We start from the raw sequence: 16,065 nt of genomic DNA, 5'->3' as shown, positions 1-16,065 counted from the left end.
TTATTAATGTGTAATATGTGTAAGCAAGGCCCAACCTGTTCCTATCCATGGTGACGGTTCTTATAAAAGCATGTTGTCATGGTGATATTACAACCTGTAATATGTCAACTCACCTTGTCCAAATCTCCTTTCCTTGTTCTCTTCATAATCTCCTCAATTCTCTGCAGGCGGAAAGACAACAGTGGGTTTGCGTTGAAGGACTGTTGCGTTGAAGGACTGCTGTTAAACACAGTGACACAGAGGATGATGATGATCTTACCTTCTTCCTCTCCATGCGCTCCTGTTGGTTCTGGGCCATGATCCTCTCCCTCTCAACACGGACCTTCTCTGCCTCAACAGCGGCCCGCGCATCTGCCTCCTCTCGCTGGGATTGGACAAACATCATCAAGGAACCAATCAATGACACCATCATCAATACTGTCAGTGTGTGTTCCTACCTCTTTCTGTAGCTCTGCCTGTCTCACTGCCTCCTCTGCCTCCAGTCTCTCTCTGTCCGCCTCCGCCATAAGAGCGTCCTCCTCCTCCTTTTTCTTCCTCTCCTCTGCCAGCCTCTTCTCCTCCTCCAGGCGTTTAAGCCGTGCCTCCTCAGCCAAGCGTTTTTCCTCCTCCTTCCTCAGCCTACAGATAGACATATGAGGTAAACACCCCACGACAGAGAGACACGACCTTGGAATGTTCCAGTGGCGCCGTTTCCACTCCTCACTTTTCCTCCTCCTCTCTCTGCACTCGAAGAGCCTCCTCTCTCTCCTTCTTCTCCCGGGCCAGGCGGCGGTTCTCGGCCAGGATCATGGCTGCCTCTGCTGCAGAGTTGGTTCCCGCCATGGACTTGTCTGACCGAGAGGAACCACACAAACACACGTCGCAATACTGACGGCATATTCAACAGAGAACATGGGATCACTGAGGAACCACACATATTGACACCTAGCATACAACAGAGAGGCATTGAGAGGGCAGACACTAAAATCTGAGATAAGGATATGAAAGAGAAAAACAGAGTGTGAGAACAGATTTCACATGACTGTCTCTGTGGCTGCTGGTCATAAAGAGCTGTGTGCCTCCTACCAAAGCAGACGGGGTCCTAATGAGAGCCAGGAGCTACGGAGCAGTACCGCAGCACACTGACCAGATGGGGGCGCCAGATCTCCCAGAGCCCAGAGGCTCGGAACTCCAGCTGGGATTTAAATCCTGCCTCTAAACAATAACACGACTTGTCCCCTCGTCTTCCCTTATTGAATGAGACCTGTATAGTTCTAGTGAGTCCAGGGACACCCGAAACACGTCGAGCTACAGACACGCCCGCGACACGACGAGCTACAGACACGCCAGCCTCCCTCACTAATGAACTACAGGAGGGCTGGGTGGTGGAACATGGGAAATGAGCCACAGATCATGTAAAAACCTACGTCAGGACATCCTGTAGCTGACCCCTGACCTGACGGAGGCCCTCAGTACTCACCTTCCTTGTCTTTGGTCTTACTGGAGGGGGTGTTGGTGGGCCCGGGCGTGGTGCAGCCCTGGAGCGTCTCGGGGGGCGGGGGCACCAGAGGCTGGACAGGACAGACATCCTTGGTCTTGGAGTCCCTCTTCCGTAGGGTGGGAGGCCCGGTGGGGGTGAGGGCCGGCCTCTGAATGGGCGGGGGCTTGGCAGAGGCGGGCTGGGGAGACTGAGATTTGGCCGAGCTAGGCTGAGGGGATGGGGGGCGCTGTTTTACACCCCCAGGGGACGGGGGACGATTCCGGGGGCTTTGCCTGTAAAGGGGAGGCAGTTACATCAACTATCCCCAAAACTGTCACAGATACCGCCCCCCCTCACAGAGACCGTTATATCTCCTGGGATGAGACAGACTGGTGGTCTTACTTTGCAGCGCTGGGGGAGGGGGGTCTCTTGCTGGCGGGGAGGGGGGCAGGAGAGGGGGAGCGGTTGCGTGCGCTGAGGTTGGAGGGCGAGGCGGGGCGTTTCCCTCCAGGCGATGAGAACCTCTTCTCCTTCTGACGTTCCACAAAGAGAGAGAGCAGTTAAAGCATTCAAATACATCGGTAATGGTATAGAGACATGACAAAAGATACGTGGCTACATTTTTAAGGCTACCTAAGGTTGAATGTGAGGTAAGGGTTTTAACACTACAAATCTCACACTGTCACTATATTTGCACAGATTCTAGGGAGACACGGACACCGACTCCAAGCACTGAACTCTGAGGTCTGCCTATACAACACAGCAATTTTAGTTCGTAGTATCCAAGAGCCCTGTCTCACTGCAGCAACTCCTAAAAGATTTGAGAGTCAAAGGTTGCCAGCGCTAATCTTCCACACTGCGGCATTGAAGCTCCAGAGGCTCCACCCGTTTTAACACACAACCCCACAGAACGGTCATCGGCAGGGTGACTCCACTAGAACAACGCTGTTTGCTACCATTCCTGTTTCATAAACTATGAAGCAATCACACAGGAGAACATTGGAAACAGTAGAGGTGGATGAATGACGGATACACACAGAGACCCAGCCTCCACACCTCAGGATCTTATGACATCACTGTGTTACACCGTGGGTCCAGCCTCCACACCTCAGGATCTTATGACATCACTGTGTTACACCGTGGGTCCAGCCTCCACACCTCAGGATCTTATGACATCACTGTGTTACACCGTGGGTCCAGCCTCCACACCTCAGGATCTTATGACATCACTGTGTTACACCGTGGGTCCAGCCTCCACACCTCAGGATCTTATGACATCACTGTGTTACACCGTGGGTCCAGCCTCCACACCTCAGGATCTTATGACATCACTGTGTTACACCGTGGGTCCAGCCTCCACACCTCAGGATCTTATGACATCACTGTGTTACACCGTGGGTCCAGCCTCCACACCTCAGGATCTTATGACATCACTGTGTTACACCGTGGGTCCAGCCTCCACACCTCAGGATCTTATGACATCACTGTGTTACACCGTGGGTCCAGCCTCCACACCTCAGGATCTTATGACATCACTGTGTTACACCGTGGGTCCAGCCTCCACACCTCAGGATCTTATGACATCACTGTGTTACACCGTGGGTCCAGCCTCCACACCTCAGGATCTTATGACATCACTGTGTTACACCGTGGGTCCAGCCTCCACACCTCAGGATCTTATGACATCACTGTGTTACACCGTGGGTCCAGCCTCCACACCTCAGGATCTTATGACATCACTGTGTTACACCGTGGGTCCAGCCTCCACACCTCAGGATCTTATGACATCACTGTGTTACACCGTGGGTCCAGCCTCCACACCTCAGGATCTAATGACATCACAGCACCGCAGCGTTACACTCTGGGTCCGGCTGCATCAGGTTCATCTATTTTTAATGCTGCGTTGGAAAACATGCTGACCGGCATGGCAAGGTCATCTAACTGGAACCAAAACAAATTGACACACGCCAAACCTAAAATAACTGTAGGGCAACAGCCATTTTAAAGCCACAGTGTAAAAGACAGAATCCAGAATGCCTTTACTTCTGGCCTACTTGCTTTCTGTGGGGAATAGACACAAAGCGGATGAACTGCGTGGTAGTTCTTTGTTTCGGGACGTGTGGGGAGGGGACCAGAAGAGAGGGAGGGGGGAGATAGCTGCCACTTCACGGCCATGTCATCACACAGATCACCCTCCACATTCACACACACTGAAGACTTCCTGTGTTGACACACACTCTGCTACGTCTCCCTTAACGTGCACACACTGGATGGAACGATTTCTCCACATAACCCCCCCATGCCGATCAACAGACAGACACTGCTCAAAACAAGATGGAGTCCACCTACCGGGAATGAGCTCTTTACAGTCAGTCAGTGAGGGTAAAATGTGAAAGCAGCCAAGGGGACAAGGACACGTCTGGATACTGAGAAGGAGCCCCAGGTTCAGAGTGCGTTGGGTCTGCTCAGCATGGCCTGACCCAGCCGATCCTGGTTCCCTACAGTACTCAGCCTGTCGTGGTCTCCTGTCTTTCTGTCTCTGACAATAGTGCTCCTTCATACAGATGGAGGGCGGTCAGGGTGGGAGGAAGAGAGCCAGGCTGTAGCCACTGGGCAAAGCTTGGTCCCTCTCCTCCAGTGAGCAAAGCCCTTTACATTTGACAACAAAGGCATTTAATACAGACTTTGAGGTGTGGGATCCTGAGATAACAGGTCTCAGATCAGTATCACAGACAATTGGATAACTAATCTACAGGGCTGCTTTGACAGGCAAATGATCCGGGACGTGGACATTTAAATCGGTGCCTTGTGTGCAGAGGGTTAATCTTTCAAACAGCGTATAACTGCAGGCATGGAAAGTGTTATCGTGTAATAACACCAGGCTCCTTCCTGTAACTTCATCCTGGTGGCTGACAGAAACGCCATCCAACACGCTCTCAGATGGCCTCTATATGCCAACGTATCACCTGATCATTCCTGAGTGAAAGTGAGTTTGATGGTGTGGATGTAGAAGGTTTTCACTTTGAAAGCTAAAATCACGTATGTATCCATCGCCACAGGCTGTTAATATTAAGTCAATAATGTGAATCATCTGAATTTAACTCCGAAACACAGCTGGGTGACAGATAAAAGGAAAACCCTGAATTCATGAGTAGAGGAACATAATGAACGCAGATGCTTCCACACGTGGATAAAGCACGATACCTGAGCAAGATGTCAGGAACATCAAAACCGACCAATCAGTGTTAAATCCCAGCACATACCATACCTGCCCCAAAGTAACTTGACAACATTACAACTCACAGCCCGTTGGATTTTCACAATGTACATTCCCACAATGCCAAAACGGCTCTTCCAAAGTCGTGAGGTCTCACCGGTGAGGGCTGGAGCTGGTCTGCCGAGGCAGAGGTGGGCATGGTGGCGGTTTTCTGCCGGTCGATGCTGCGGCTCCGTAGGGGCCCTCGAGGCCCTGGCGGCACAGAGACGGCCGAGGCTGAGCGAGGACACAGGTGACACTCTGGTCAAGGACACGGTCATGGCCGGGAAACCAGCCAATGGGAGAGCAGGGAGAAGCAGCAGGGTCAGGTGAGCAAAGCAGCGGTGAGGGAGGGAGACAGGAGAGGAGGGAGAAAGAGGAGGGAGAGGAGAAAGAGGAGAGTGGAAAGAGAGGAAGAGGGTTAGATTATGCACTTGTTGCACACGGGTGGATTTTGAAGCGTCGGGGCGAGGCTGGCAGGGGAAAGGCTGACGGAGGGAAACGGAGAGACGAGGAGACTGATGAGCTGGCATCCCCTGATTGGTGAGAAAGCAGTTTACCACAGAGAACACACACAAACACACCACCACCAACATCAGAAAATCCTACCAACTGATGTAGCACAGCTGACGGAGCTCACATCCACAAACAGCAACAAACCACCACATCCACAAACAGCAACAAACCATCACATCCACAAACAGCAACAAACCACCACATCTACAAACAGCAACAAACCATCACATCTACAAACATCAAACAAACCACCACATCTAGCATCACCACAAACCATCACATTAAAACAACAGTGAAGCCTGCTGGGGTGTGGTTAATGGGAATATGTTAATTACATTCATTCATTTTACAAAATGAGGTCATTTTAGGCTTTCCAGAATTGTCTGTTTTTTTAAGGACAGTGCTTTTTGGCTTAGCCTGGTATGTAACACAATATTATTTCCAGATTAAAATTGATTAGTCAAAAAAACTCTAAAAAGATCATTCTGTGAATCAACAATCTGATGGAATACCAGCACATTTCACTAACTTGGCTAGTCAACTCATAATCCACAGCCAAATCCACAGTCTCCTCTAAACGGCTGCTAATGGGTGAACCAGCATGCCGTCCCCAGTCAGATAAGTGAGCCAGTGGAAAATGTTCTGCGATTCTGATTCTTACTAATGTATCTGGGCGCTGGCTGTGTCAGATTGGGGAATTAAGAGTGATAATCCCTAAATCCATGGGATCTCTCCATCTCACCCTGGCATGCCAAAATCCCAGATAGGCTGGGCCCCATCCAGACTGGTTGAGTGAGCAGCAGCATGGAGGTAATGGACAAGCTGTTTCAATCTACTTCCTGTATTTAAACATGCAGCGTAATTCTGAGTGACCAATCACATCAATTGGTTTTCAGACCACAAGATGGATGATATGACCAATTAGACTAACCGGTGTGTCTTCATCTGTTGTTTTAACGACTATCCAATCAAGTTGCTACGAAACCCGGCAAATATCAGGTCAAACAGGCCTCCCAGAGTCTTTCAACCAGCCACCAGGGAACATGCAGGGCCAACGGGTTTCCAGGAGTCAACTAAACACATCCCAGAATCTACCACTGGTTCAGATACAGTATTCTGACAGTATTGCACCACAGAGTTGTGACACCCAGACTAGTGCATTCCCTGGGCTCATTAGCAGTTACCAGTAGGAGGACAACAACACTCCCTCTCTCACGCAACCAGCCTCGCTGGGCCCACAGGTAAGCAGCTTAGCTCAAAGCCTGTTCCCCAACGCTCCGCGGTCACACTAGCCAACAGTCTACTCACACACCGCTGAGTAGAGCTGCCCTCGTGGGGACCAGAAAACAACAAAGTCCATGTTTCCCCAAACCTAACCTTAACTTCAAAGTAGTGTTCCCAACCAACCCCAACCGGTAAAGCCAGAACCTTAAATTCAACTCAATTCTAACACCATACCTAATGGGAATTGACCCTGCAATTAAAAACTGATGCAGAAAAATTAATCCATGCTTTCATTACTTATAGACTAGATTACTGCAATGCTCTTCTCTCTGGTTATCCAGACAAACTAATACATAAACTTCAATTAGTGCTGCACACGGCTGCTAGAATCCTAACTAGAACAAAAAATTTGAACACATGACTCCTGTCCTAGCGTCTTTACACTGGCTGCCTGTTAGGGTTAGGGCTGATTTTAAGGTTTTACTCTTAACCTATAAATCAATACATGGACTTGCTCCTACTTACCTTGCTGAAATGATCCAGCCATACATACCTACACGTAACCTTAGATCGCAAGAGGCAGGCCTTTTAATTGTACCTAGAATTTCTAAACAAACAGCCGGAGGCAGGGCCTTTTCTCATAGAGCTCCACTACTGTGGAATGATCTGCCAATTAAGGTTAGAAATGCAAACTCAGTGCAAACTTTCAAGTGTCTACTAAAAACTCATCTCTACAGCACGGTTTATAATTAGGTGTAGCCTGGCCCGGGGGCGTGAAGGTGACCAGTAGGCTTGATACTGTCCACCCTTGCTGTCTTGCCAGGTTGGCTCTCGTCGCCACTGGGATGCCCTCCCTCCAATGCCTTTCGGGGTACGAGTCACTGGCTTGTGGTTGACTCTCTGTTGCGCACTTGTGCAATTGGGCTGTACGCTGCTGGCAATTCTTGGCCCTCATTCAGTGAGGTTGCGTTTGGTGGGTGTCCCTTTGGGTGATGCCTGGCAATGTGGGTGGATTGATTTCCTGCCTGTTGGGCCCTGTCCGGGGCCTCCCCCGGGTAGGGCCACAGTGTCACCGGACCCCCCCCGTCTCAGTTCCAAGGTGTTACGCTGCTATATTATTGTGCTGGGGGATATGAGGAATGCACTACTAACTTTCTCAGTCTCCTCCAGTTTTAAATTTTAGGAGGAGATGAGGTCCTGGTCCACACCTGCGGATTACCTGGTTTGGGGGGCCTGTTGCTGTCCCTGTCCTTGTCCACATGGTCATAATTCTGACCTAGTCTAAAATCAAATTGCCTCTGGATTTAGCCCAGAGAAATGTATTAATTATTCCAATTGGACTCTTAAATATCTCACCCGGCACAGCCAGAAGAGGACTGGTCACCCCTCTGAGCCTGGGTCCTCTCTAGGTTTCTTCCTAAAATGTGGCCTTCTTAAGGAGTTTTTCCTAGCCACTGAAATTCAACACTACTGTTGTTAGCTCCTTGGGGTTTAAGGCCAGGTGTATCTGTAAAAGCACTTTGTGACAACTGTTGTTGTAAAAAGGGCTTTATAAATACATTTGATTGATAGATAAACCAAATCCCTCAGGCAGAAACAGACTTTAACCTTACTGGGCCCAGCAGAACACCCTAATAGGGGCAGCATTTTCCTATTTCTCAACCTCCTTTTGAGGACTTGCCATCACACACACACACACACACACACACACACACACACACACACACACACACACACACACACACACACACACACACACACACACACACACACACACACACACACACACACACACACACACACACACACACACACACACACACACACACACACACACACACACACACACACACACACACACACACACACACACACACACACACACACACACACACCTAAAAAATAAAAGATCATTACTGTAGAGCAAATCTGGTTGGAAAACAGGTAGGCCTGTACTGAAACACAACCAGAGCCCCTCAACACCCAATCACAGCACATTCAGCCACCTCCACACAACCAACCAGCTCCACACAAACCGCCACCAACACACAAACCGCCACCAACACACAACCAACTGGAACAAAGTTTGCTTGAGAAGATTTGCCCAGTTAGCAGTGAGGGCAAGTAGAGGCAGATTTTGCAGACATCTAGCTACGTCATAGCAGCACCAAGAGGAGTTGTTGAAGTGTCATTAGCTGGTGGTGTAAAAGGGCAGGGGTTTGGATTGGGGCCAGTTGGTGGGGGAGTAGGGGGCTGTGTGACGCTGGGTCCTCATTGTCGAAATGGGGGCTCTTCTCTGTGGGCTTTACCTGAGGTGTCTGCTCCTTCGGCCGACAGGGCGGCGGCACTCTTGCTCCTAGCTAGTGAGGCCTGGGTGGGAGTGAGCAGGCGACTGAGGAAACCTCCGTCCACAGGGCTCGCCAGGGGCTTGCGAGCTACACCTCCTGAACCATAGGAACCCCCCCGAAAATGAAGCCAAAACAAGAAGAGAAAGGAGAATGAGGGGAGGGGGAGGTTCAACACAAAGAAGGGGAGGATGGGAGGGGGTCACCATGTGATTTCAACCATTAACAGAAGAGATTCAATATAAGAAACCAAAGCTGGGTCCCAATAGTCTTGAACGGCTTCCTTGTGGAAACCTATTTCACCTAGTGGTTACAAGAGAAGGAAACTACAACAGGAAGCCATGAAAGACTATGGAGACCGACCCGGTGATTGTTGAGCAACTGAAGAGAACTATAAGTGAAGTATAATATGGTTAAATTAAAGTGGGACCCAGGGGGGGTGGGGGGGGCATTAGTGAGTGGAATCCAGACCGAAAAACAAGAATGATATGCTGAGAACAGGGAGGACCAGGGAGGTGAAGGTTAAAAATAAAGGAAGTCTATGATTTCCACAGTCAAGACTCTAGTGCTTTGTATTAGCAAGAAGAAAAGGTACAATTTAAATTGGCCAAACAAATATGGCAATTCTAGTCCCAGCTCATAGTGTTGTAAAATAGTGTTTGCATGTTAGCAGGAGTCTGACAGTAAAAAACAATCTTCAGATCACATGAAATGAAAGAATGCAGTTCCCCTTTAATTTCTAGTATCTCAGTTAAAGGATGAAAAACAAAAGAAAGTTAAAACATTATGGGATGTTTCTCTAAATAATTTTTTGGCACTTGGATGAAGGGAACTACCGAGGCCTCGCCCCTTGCCAGCTTCCTGACAGACGGGGGACATCTGTGGCAGACAGATTCATTTGTTAGATGGAAAAGGCTCAGAAAACACGGAGAACAGTTATGGAGCTCCTGACTGACTGGAGGTCAGGGAGGGCCAGTCAACGCGATGGGGAGGGCCTGGGAGTTTTCCCTGGGCAATCCACTGAAAAGGCACTGCCGATCCCTTGGGAGATAATTCTAACTCAGTGCGGCCAAGTCCAGGGCGACGTGATATTTGAACAGTGCAGGGCATCACACATAAAAACAGCATCACACTGAGATACTACTTTCCCAGTAAATGTGGTAATACTGTATATAAGGTAGATGAAGTACCACTACACCACACATTCAGTATTTCTGTTTGGAGTGGGACATCGTTAGCCAACGTCATTCAGCCACAGACATACAACACCACCAGTAGTTAGTAGCTGTCAGCAGCAATGGACACTAGGGCACGTCTGTGCTCTGGTGACCCTAGGGAGTGACCCTTGGGAGTGACAGGGGAACGGCACTGACACACAGCCCCAGAAACAAGACCACACGCGGTTAAATCCACTGCTTACAAACGTCATCTGCAGGGAAAACAACAAACACACTGTGACCAGAAAAACAAAACGTTGTGTTAGTTGGGCACACAAAGGAGCCATTTCTCGTATGAAGCGGCTTACAGGAAAGAGAGTGAACGAGACAGAGACAGGGATTAAAACAAGATTAGCCGAATGTGAAACACAGCGGCCCAAAGAGGGGTAAGTTAGCAACACAAGGCACGGGAGGGGGGCCTGGCGGAGAGACCAGAGGCACGGGAGGGGGGCCTGGCGGAGAGACCAGAGGCACGGGAGGGGGGCCTGGCGGAGAGACCAGAGGCACGGGAGGGGGGCCTGGGGGAGAGACCAGAGGCACGAGGATTCAGAAGCTGTTAGGAGTCATTCCAGGAGCAGGAGAAGAGCACCCAGGCAGAGACAGAGGCAAAGAGTGGACAGAAGAGGAGACGGCCCGTTTGGTTTTAAACTGTCAGCGTTTGTTGCGTTTCACGACCATCGCAGGTCAGCAGCACAAGTCTGGAACACCTAAACCTCCCCAGCTTGAGCACCCAAACCCCTGCTGGGGGAACCGGAGTGGTGTGAGGGAGCAGACGAACGCTGGAGAACAGGAGACGAGTGCGTGTTATGACAAGCGAAGCGTCCAGCGATGTGGACAAGGACGAGAATAGAAGAGAAACGGGATTCACATTAGCCACCTTTGTCGTCCGACGTCCCTTTATCGAGCTTAGAGGGGGTCGCTGGTCTGCCCCCCCCAGCCCGTGTCAGGGAGGAGCTTCTCTTCTTCAGGCCTACAGACAGGAGAGCGGGGTTACAGCCAATCAGGCACAGGGGGGCTTAAAGGTCCTCATTATCCACAAGAGTTTATTCGTTATAGTATTATAGTACATAACAGAGGCCCTTAGAGGACTGCGTTTATAAACTTCCCTGTTTTACTGGACGTAATCACATTTTCCCAACAGCGGAGCTACATGAATGTCAAGCAAGGCATTAGTCAGCAACAGTCAACGAATACTCGTTAGATCAATTTTCTTAACGCCTGTAGTAGCTTTGGCTGGGCGCAGAGGGCTTTGTCAGGAGCCCCAAAGCCACACCCACTGCCACTGCCCTGACCTCTCAGTGTGACGCGTTGTCGGGATGTAAAGCAAACGGGGCCTTAATATGCACCTGTCTGATCCACCTGAAGCGTTTTCCTGCCTTCCTTAGCGGGCTGACTGTCTATGTCGACTTTGTGGTTTCTAGGCAAACGGTTCAGTGATGAACTCCTCACACGAGCACCTGAGAGACAACGAGGAGACAACCCACAGGGAAACAGTAAACCCTTTTGAGAAGAACAGTCATAAAAACATCCACATCCTGTCTCCCCCTTCTGAGTAAGGCTGATAATATATTCCAGTCACTGCACTTACAATTCCCATAATGCAACAGAGGACGGAACAAGGTCAAGGAGGCCCTTACAAACCGTGCCCTCACTTTCCAAAAAGTCGCCTCATTATCAGATTGCGTTCCTAACCCTGGTGAGAGGAAACAGGCTTGCGGAATTCGACACAGGCCGCTTGAGACGGTGAGAACTCGGCTACTTCAGAGAAAATTTGAAAATGAGAGAGAGTGTGAACAAGAGAGAAAGAGGACGAGGGGAAAATGTATGAGCAGGGAAAGAGGTAGGGCTGAGAACACAACCCTGCTGGAGAGACCTCTGGGTGATGGTGGAGGAAATGGAAACTGTGGAGAGATGTGCTCGGACCCCGGATGATTCATGTTGTCAGAGGTCAGAATATGACCAGGATGAATTGCATTGGGATGAGACAGGAGGGTACAGGACAACGGTCGGGGAAAATCGAGCGAGAAGGCTGATCACGGATAGACCCCTGGCACGTCGCGGCCGTAAGATCCCGGCACACTTCCCGGTGTCACAAGGTGCACTAGAAAGTGAACAGGGGAACGGGTGCAATGGAATCACAAGTTCATGCTGGGTTTGTCATTGGTTGAGGTCAGAGGCAGCGAGCCACGGCATTGGTTTACCAGTCTCTAAATGGTCCAGTGCCTTGTCACTCAGCTCCTGGACACGAAAAGGAGAGGGTCAGCACCAGGACAGCCACACTGAGACAGGAGAGGAGTAGAGGAGGGAAGGAGGACACTTACTTTTGTCAGGTGAGGTCATGAGGGTGGCGGAGGAGGACAAGCGCTTGTTGATGCCAGAATCGTCCGGCTGTTTTAGGTTTGCAGTGGAGGTGGAGCGCTTGTCCACTAAGGGTAGGAGGAGAACACACAGGGATGACGGGGTTAAACAACAGGGGCTAGGCTCTAGGGCAGACTAGACTGGTGGGGAAATGCTTCAGCTAAATATGCACTACTGAGTATGTGTGGATATTTTAGTGAGGTCATTTATTTGCAAACAGTATTCTGCAAACACTGTACATCCAAACCTCATACATTCAACAGCAAACCAGGTGCCAGACCAAAGCCATTCCAGTTCATAGGCAGACACAGCAGTTAGTGTCACATGACATTCACAGTAATGCAAACATGCGTGAAACAGCCAACAGCAGCCCGCTAAAACGGACCAGACACCAGACCTGAAAGTGCTTCAAAGCGAGTGAGAGAGTTAAAGACAGAGACAACGTCCACCAGAGATGCTTCCATTCAACGAGCCCACAGGGGACAGAAGTGGCTGTGAAAGTCCCAGCTTAATGCTGTTCTAAGGTCAGTCTTGATTTCCCCACTCGTACGGCTAACGTTTGGACTGGGAAAAGACAAGCTGATTGTAGTACATCCTAGTACATCCTAGTCCACCCCTGACAGGATGATATTAGTAAGGCAGTGTGAGTAGAAGGTTTGGTGGTTAACAGATAATGTCAGTCCGTGCTGCTGTGAGAATAGTACAGGTATCGACCAGTTCAACCAGCACCTTGCCGTGTCCTGGGGCGCTTTTCTGGGGAGGCGGGGGAGATTACTATAGCAACCGGAGAGGAGGCGCCTCCCTCAAGGTCTCCTGTGGGGGAGACAGAGGCTCTCAGCAGGGAGCGATGTGAGGACACCCACAACTCGGGGAGGGAGGGAGGGAGCCCAGGCCGGCTGAAAACCATCAGTAGAACTCATCTCTGACAGTCACAGCCCAGAACCCAACCAGGTAATACGATCTCACAATAAAGACACCGATTAGGCTTTATGGCACCAAACAGAACGGAAACGTCATGACTGGATCAACAATACACTTCGGCACTATAATTAGAGATAGCTATTTTGGTTGTTAACAGTCTTTTGGTTTTATACAGACACAGATTAAGCCTAACACTGGACTAAAAAGCATTTACAATGGCTAATAGTGTCTATAACGCTTTTAAATACAGAACTGGACTTAATCTGCGCTTAGGACACAGCCAGTATAAGCAGAATAAATATATTGTCTAACACATTACCTTATCACCCCAATAGAGATATTTTTAGACATCAGAACACAACTACAGCTGACAGCTAACCGATAACAAGCCAGCAGTCAGCTGTGGATGCATCAGCAATTATTACCGACCTGCGTGTTTCAGCGGCCTGCTTTCAGACAAGCAGGAAACCATAACTCCTCATACGTCCCACACAAAAGGAGCTCCATACATTCAGCAGGTCCCACGCATCCATCCAGAGAGCACACAGGCTTGGCGTGCCGGAGGCGTCCGTACCTGGTCTGCTGTCTGACTCTGACAATCCTCCCCAGGACCACCTCTTCTGTCTCTGCTCCAGTCTCTGGCTCCTCTCCAAGGTCCGCCGCATCACAGCCTCATAGTGCTCCTGAAGACGACAGAGAGGGAGGGAGTGAGGGAGGAGAAAGAGAGAGGGCGCCAGGGAGGGGGGGGTTACAGAGACAGAGGGAGAAAAGGAGAAGGGGGGTGAAGAGGAACGCATAGTCATTCACATGACAGAGCAATACTATTTCAAACCAAACCACTGATATACACTGATAACGAGAGCAAAACAACCATGTCAGCACTGGCCCCTGAATGCTGTCAGGCTGTAAATCAACAGTACATTTCAACCAGGTTTGTAAGGATGGGGGAGAGAGTTCAGGAGAGGATGCAGCCGGCCTGGTGGGCTGGCTGTCCCAGGCTATTACCAATGTGTGGTGGTAACGCGGACTATAAGCGTTAACCCAAACCAGTGTACAGGGTTAACGCCATGTGGTAACAAGGAACAGATTACGGTTCCAGGTTAAGGCACAATATTACAGTTACTGGTGGGATGTCTAAGTGATATTGTTTATTCATGACTGTCTCTTTTGCCAGTGTAGTCCCAGTTTATTGCACAGCTCATATGAGCAGAAGAGTCTGGGATCGAGATGACAGTGCGTTATTGTAGCCTCTCTCTAAGGCCACTGCTGCCCACAGGACGTCACGTAGGGTACACAATTTAGCGCGAGTATACGCGCGTGCATGTGTACACGTGACGAAGTGCTGTTTATACTAGAGATCTTTCTATTTGCAAAAATACCCTGGAGGTAAAAACGCAAACTTTCCAAGGTACCCCCAGAGCTTGTAAACTCGTAGATGCAGAGATAAGGGCTCCCATGTGATAATGTTTTGTACTTATGACTGCTGACACTACCATGGCAACTGGCCACGTGAAATTGCCCCGCGATTTGGATGAATGAGAACAAGAGAAATGGCACCCTACTTGACCAAAGATGCAAGGGCCGCGGATACCAGTCAGTAAAACACGACATGACTTAACGCTCACACGATACCAAACGGCCAAAGTTGAATAGAGTTTCTGGGGTTCAGTGAAGCTGGGAGACCTCAGGGTCAAAGAACATCGACTAAACCGTCAATATTATTTCACAACTCATGTAGCGTTAAGACTGTAGCGATGTGATAGTTAAACTTGTCTTTTCTCGTCGAGTCCGGTTCTCATCGAACTTTTGCAGTTACACGAGTTCAGCAGGTGAAGTTCGTACTACAGTAGAGTTCCAGACAGATTGCAAAGTTATGCCCAAAACAGGCTTTTCATTCACCGATTGCGTAAGTTATAGCCTAAACAAATATTTAATGTGCGTGGACAGTAATAAATCGTGAGCTTTTTCTTGCCTAAATATTTTTTGCAGCGAATAGGCTTGATAATGAATTTATCGAATAGGCTTGATAATGAGTTGGCCTGTAACAGGTTGATATCAGCAGAGCACATCACTTGTTTAGGGTTTGACTTTTTTTACGTGCATATTAGGACAAAATAAAACTGAAATGTCAAACAAAAATACTAATTAAAGAAATTGTCAGATTGAAAACGTCAAAGAGAAGAGTAGTCCATTATCACGACGGACAAACCTGAATAATCTTGTGCTCAATTATGGCTTCCTAACTCCTGGCTGGGGTGAGCATTTGCTATTTATGTGGTTGTGTGTTCTGCTTAGGTATTTAATTATAAATACGTGTATGATTCGAAATAAACAAGCAGTTTCTAATAGACATTAAGCATCTACGTGGAATTGTTACTGTCGTAAAGTCTATACATTATAAATGTGAATTCATAGGCCGCGTGCTTTACAGTCTGCATGTATTTTTACACCAACCGTGCTAACAGCGCCAATTTAGTTGTCAGCCGCCACAGCAAAACTTGAACTACAGCTTATCCACGTTTCAACATTTTAAAAAAGAAGCATCCATTTACGAAATTATATGACTTGGCACTGGGAGCTGTGGTTTAGGTTGACAATAACCATTTGAGTTCGGCAGAAAATACAAAGGCTTATGATAGAGGCCAAGTACGGCCCCCCAACATTCTAAAACAGCTAGGCCTGTCACGTTTCATCGGGAAATAATCTGAGTACAACAAGATATCTATTCACCATGACAAAGACAGAACGCTGAGAATGTTTCTTGAATAA

The 16,065-nt window shown here is 49.0% G+C and overlaps 1 protein-coding gene across 14 annotated transcripts in view; it reads right to left on the bottom strand.

Annotated features, from left to right (window-relative positions):
* The window catches only part of map7d3 (MAP7 domain containing 3), a 33,456-nt gene that overhangs the window by 5,496 nt on the left and 11,895 nt on the right, over positions 1 to 16,065 (bottom strand). For 4 of the 14 annotated variants that reach the window (XM_013133672.2, XM_013133673.2, XM_020045956.2 and 1 more), the window contains 13 exons: positions 13,871 to 13,979; positions 13,105 to 13,188; positions 12,339 to 12,443; positions 11,364 to 11,474; positions 10,895 to 10,987; positions 8,765 to 8,899; positions 4,834 to 4,976; positions 1,862 to 1,992; positions 1,460 to 1,752; positions 704 to 830; positions 438 to 618; positions 260 to 364; positions 114 to 161 (listed from right to left, as the gene is read on the bottom strand). In XM_013133672.2, coding sequence (XP_012989126.2) covers positions 114 to 161; positions 260 to 364; positions 438 to 618; positions 704 to 830; positions 1,460 to 1,752; positions 1,862 to 1,992; positions 4,834 to 4,976; positions 8,765 to 8,899; positions 10,895 to 10,987; positions 11,364 to 11,474; positions 12,339 to 12,443; positions 13,105 to 13,188; positions 13,871 to 13,979 — 1,665 coding nt within the window. The remainder of the gene's footprint in view (positions 1 to 113; positions 162 to 259; positions 365 to 437; positions 619 to 703; positions 831 to 1,459; positions 1,753 to 1,861; positions 1,993 to 4,833; positions 4,977 to 8,764; positions 8,900 to 10,894; positions 10,988 to 11,363; positions 11,475 to 12,338; positions 12,444 to 13,104; positions 13,189 to 13,870; positions 13,980 to 16,065) is intronic. The other 10 variants (XM_010906071.2, XM_013133675.2, XM_013133676.2 and 7 more) reach the window with 10 other exon arrangements.

The sequence above is a fragment of the Esox lucius genome, chromosome 4 (genome assembly GCF_011004845.1).
Source record: "Esox lucius isolate fEsoLuc1 chromosome 4, fEsoLuc1.pri, whole genome shotgun sequence".
Taxonomy (NCBI): Eukaryota; Metazoa; Chordata; class Actinopteri; order Esociformes; family Esocidae; genus Esox; species Esox lucius.
This window is presented reverse-complemented; position numbering and strand designations above follow the sequence as displayed.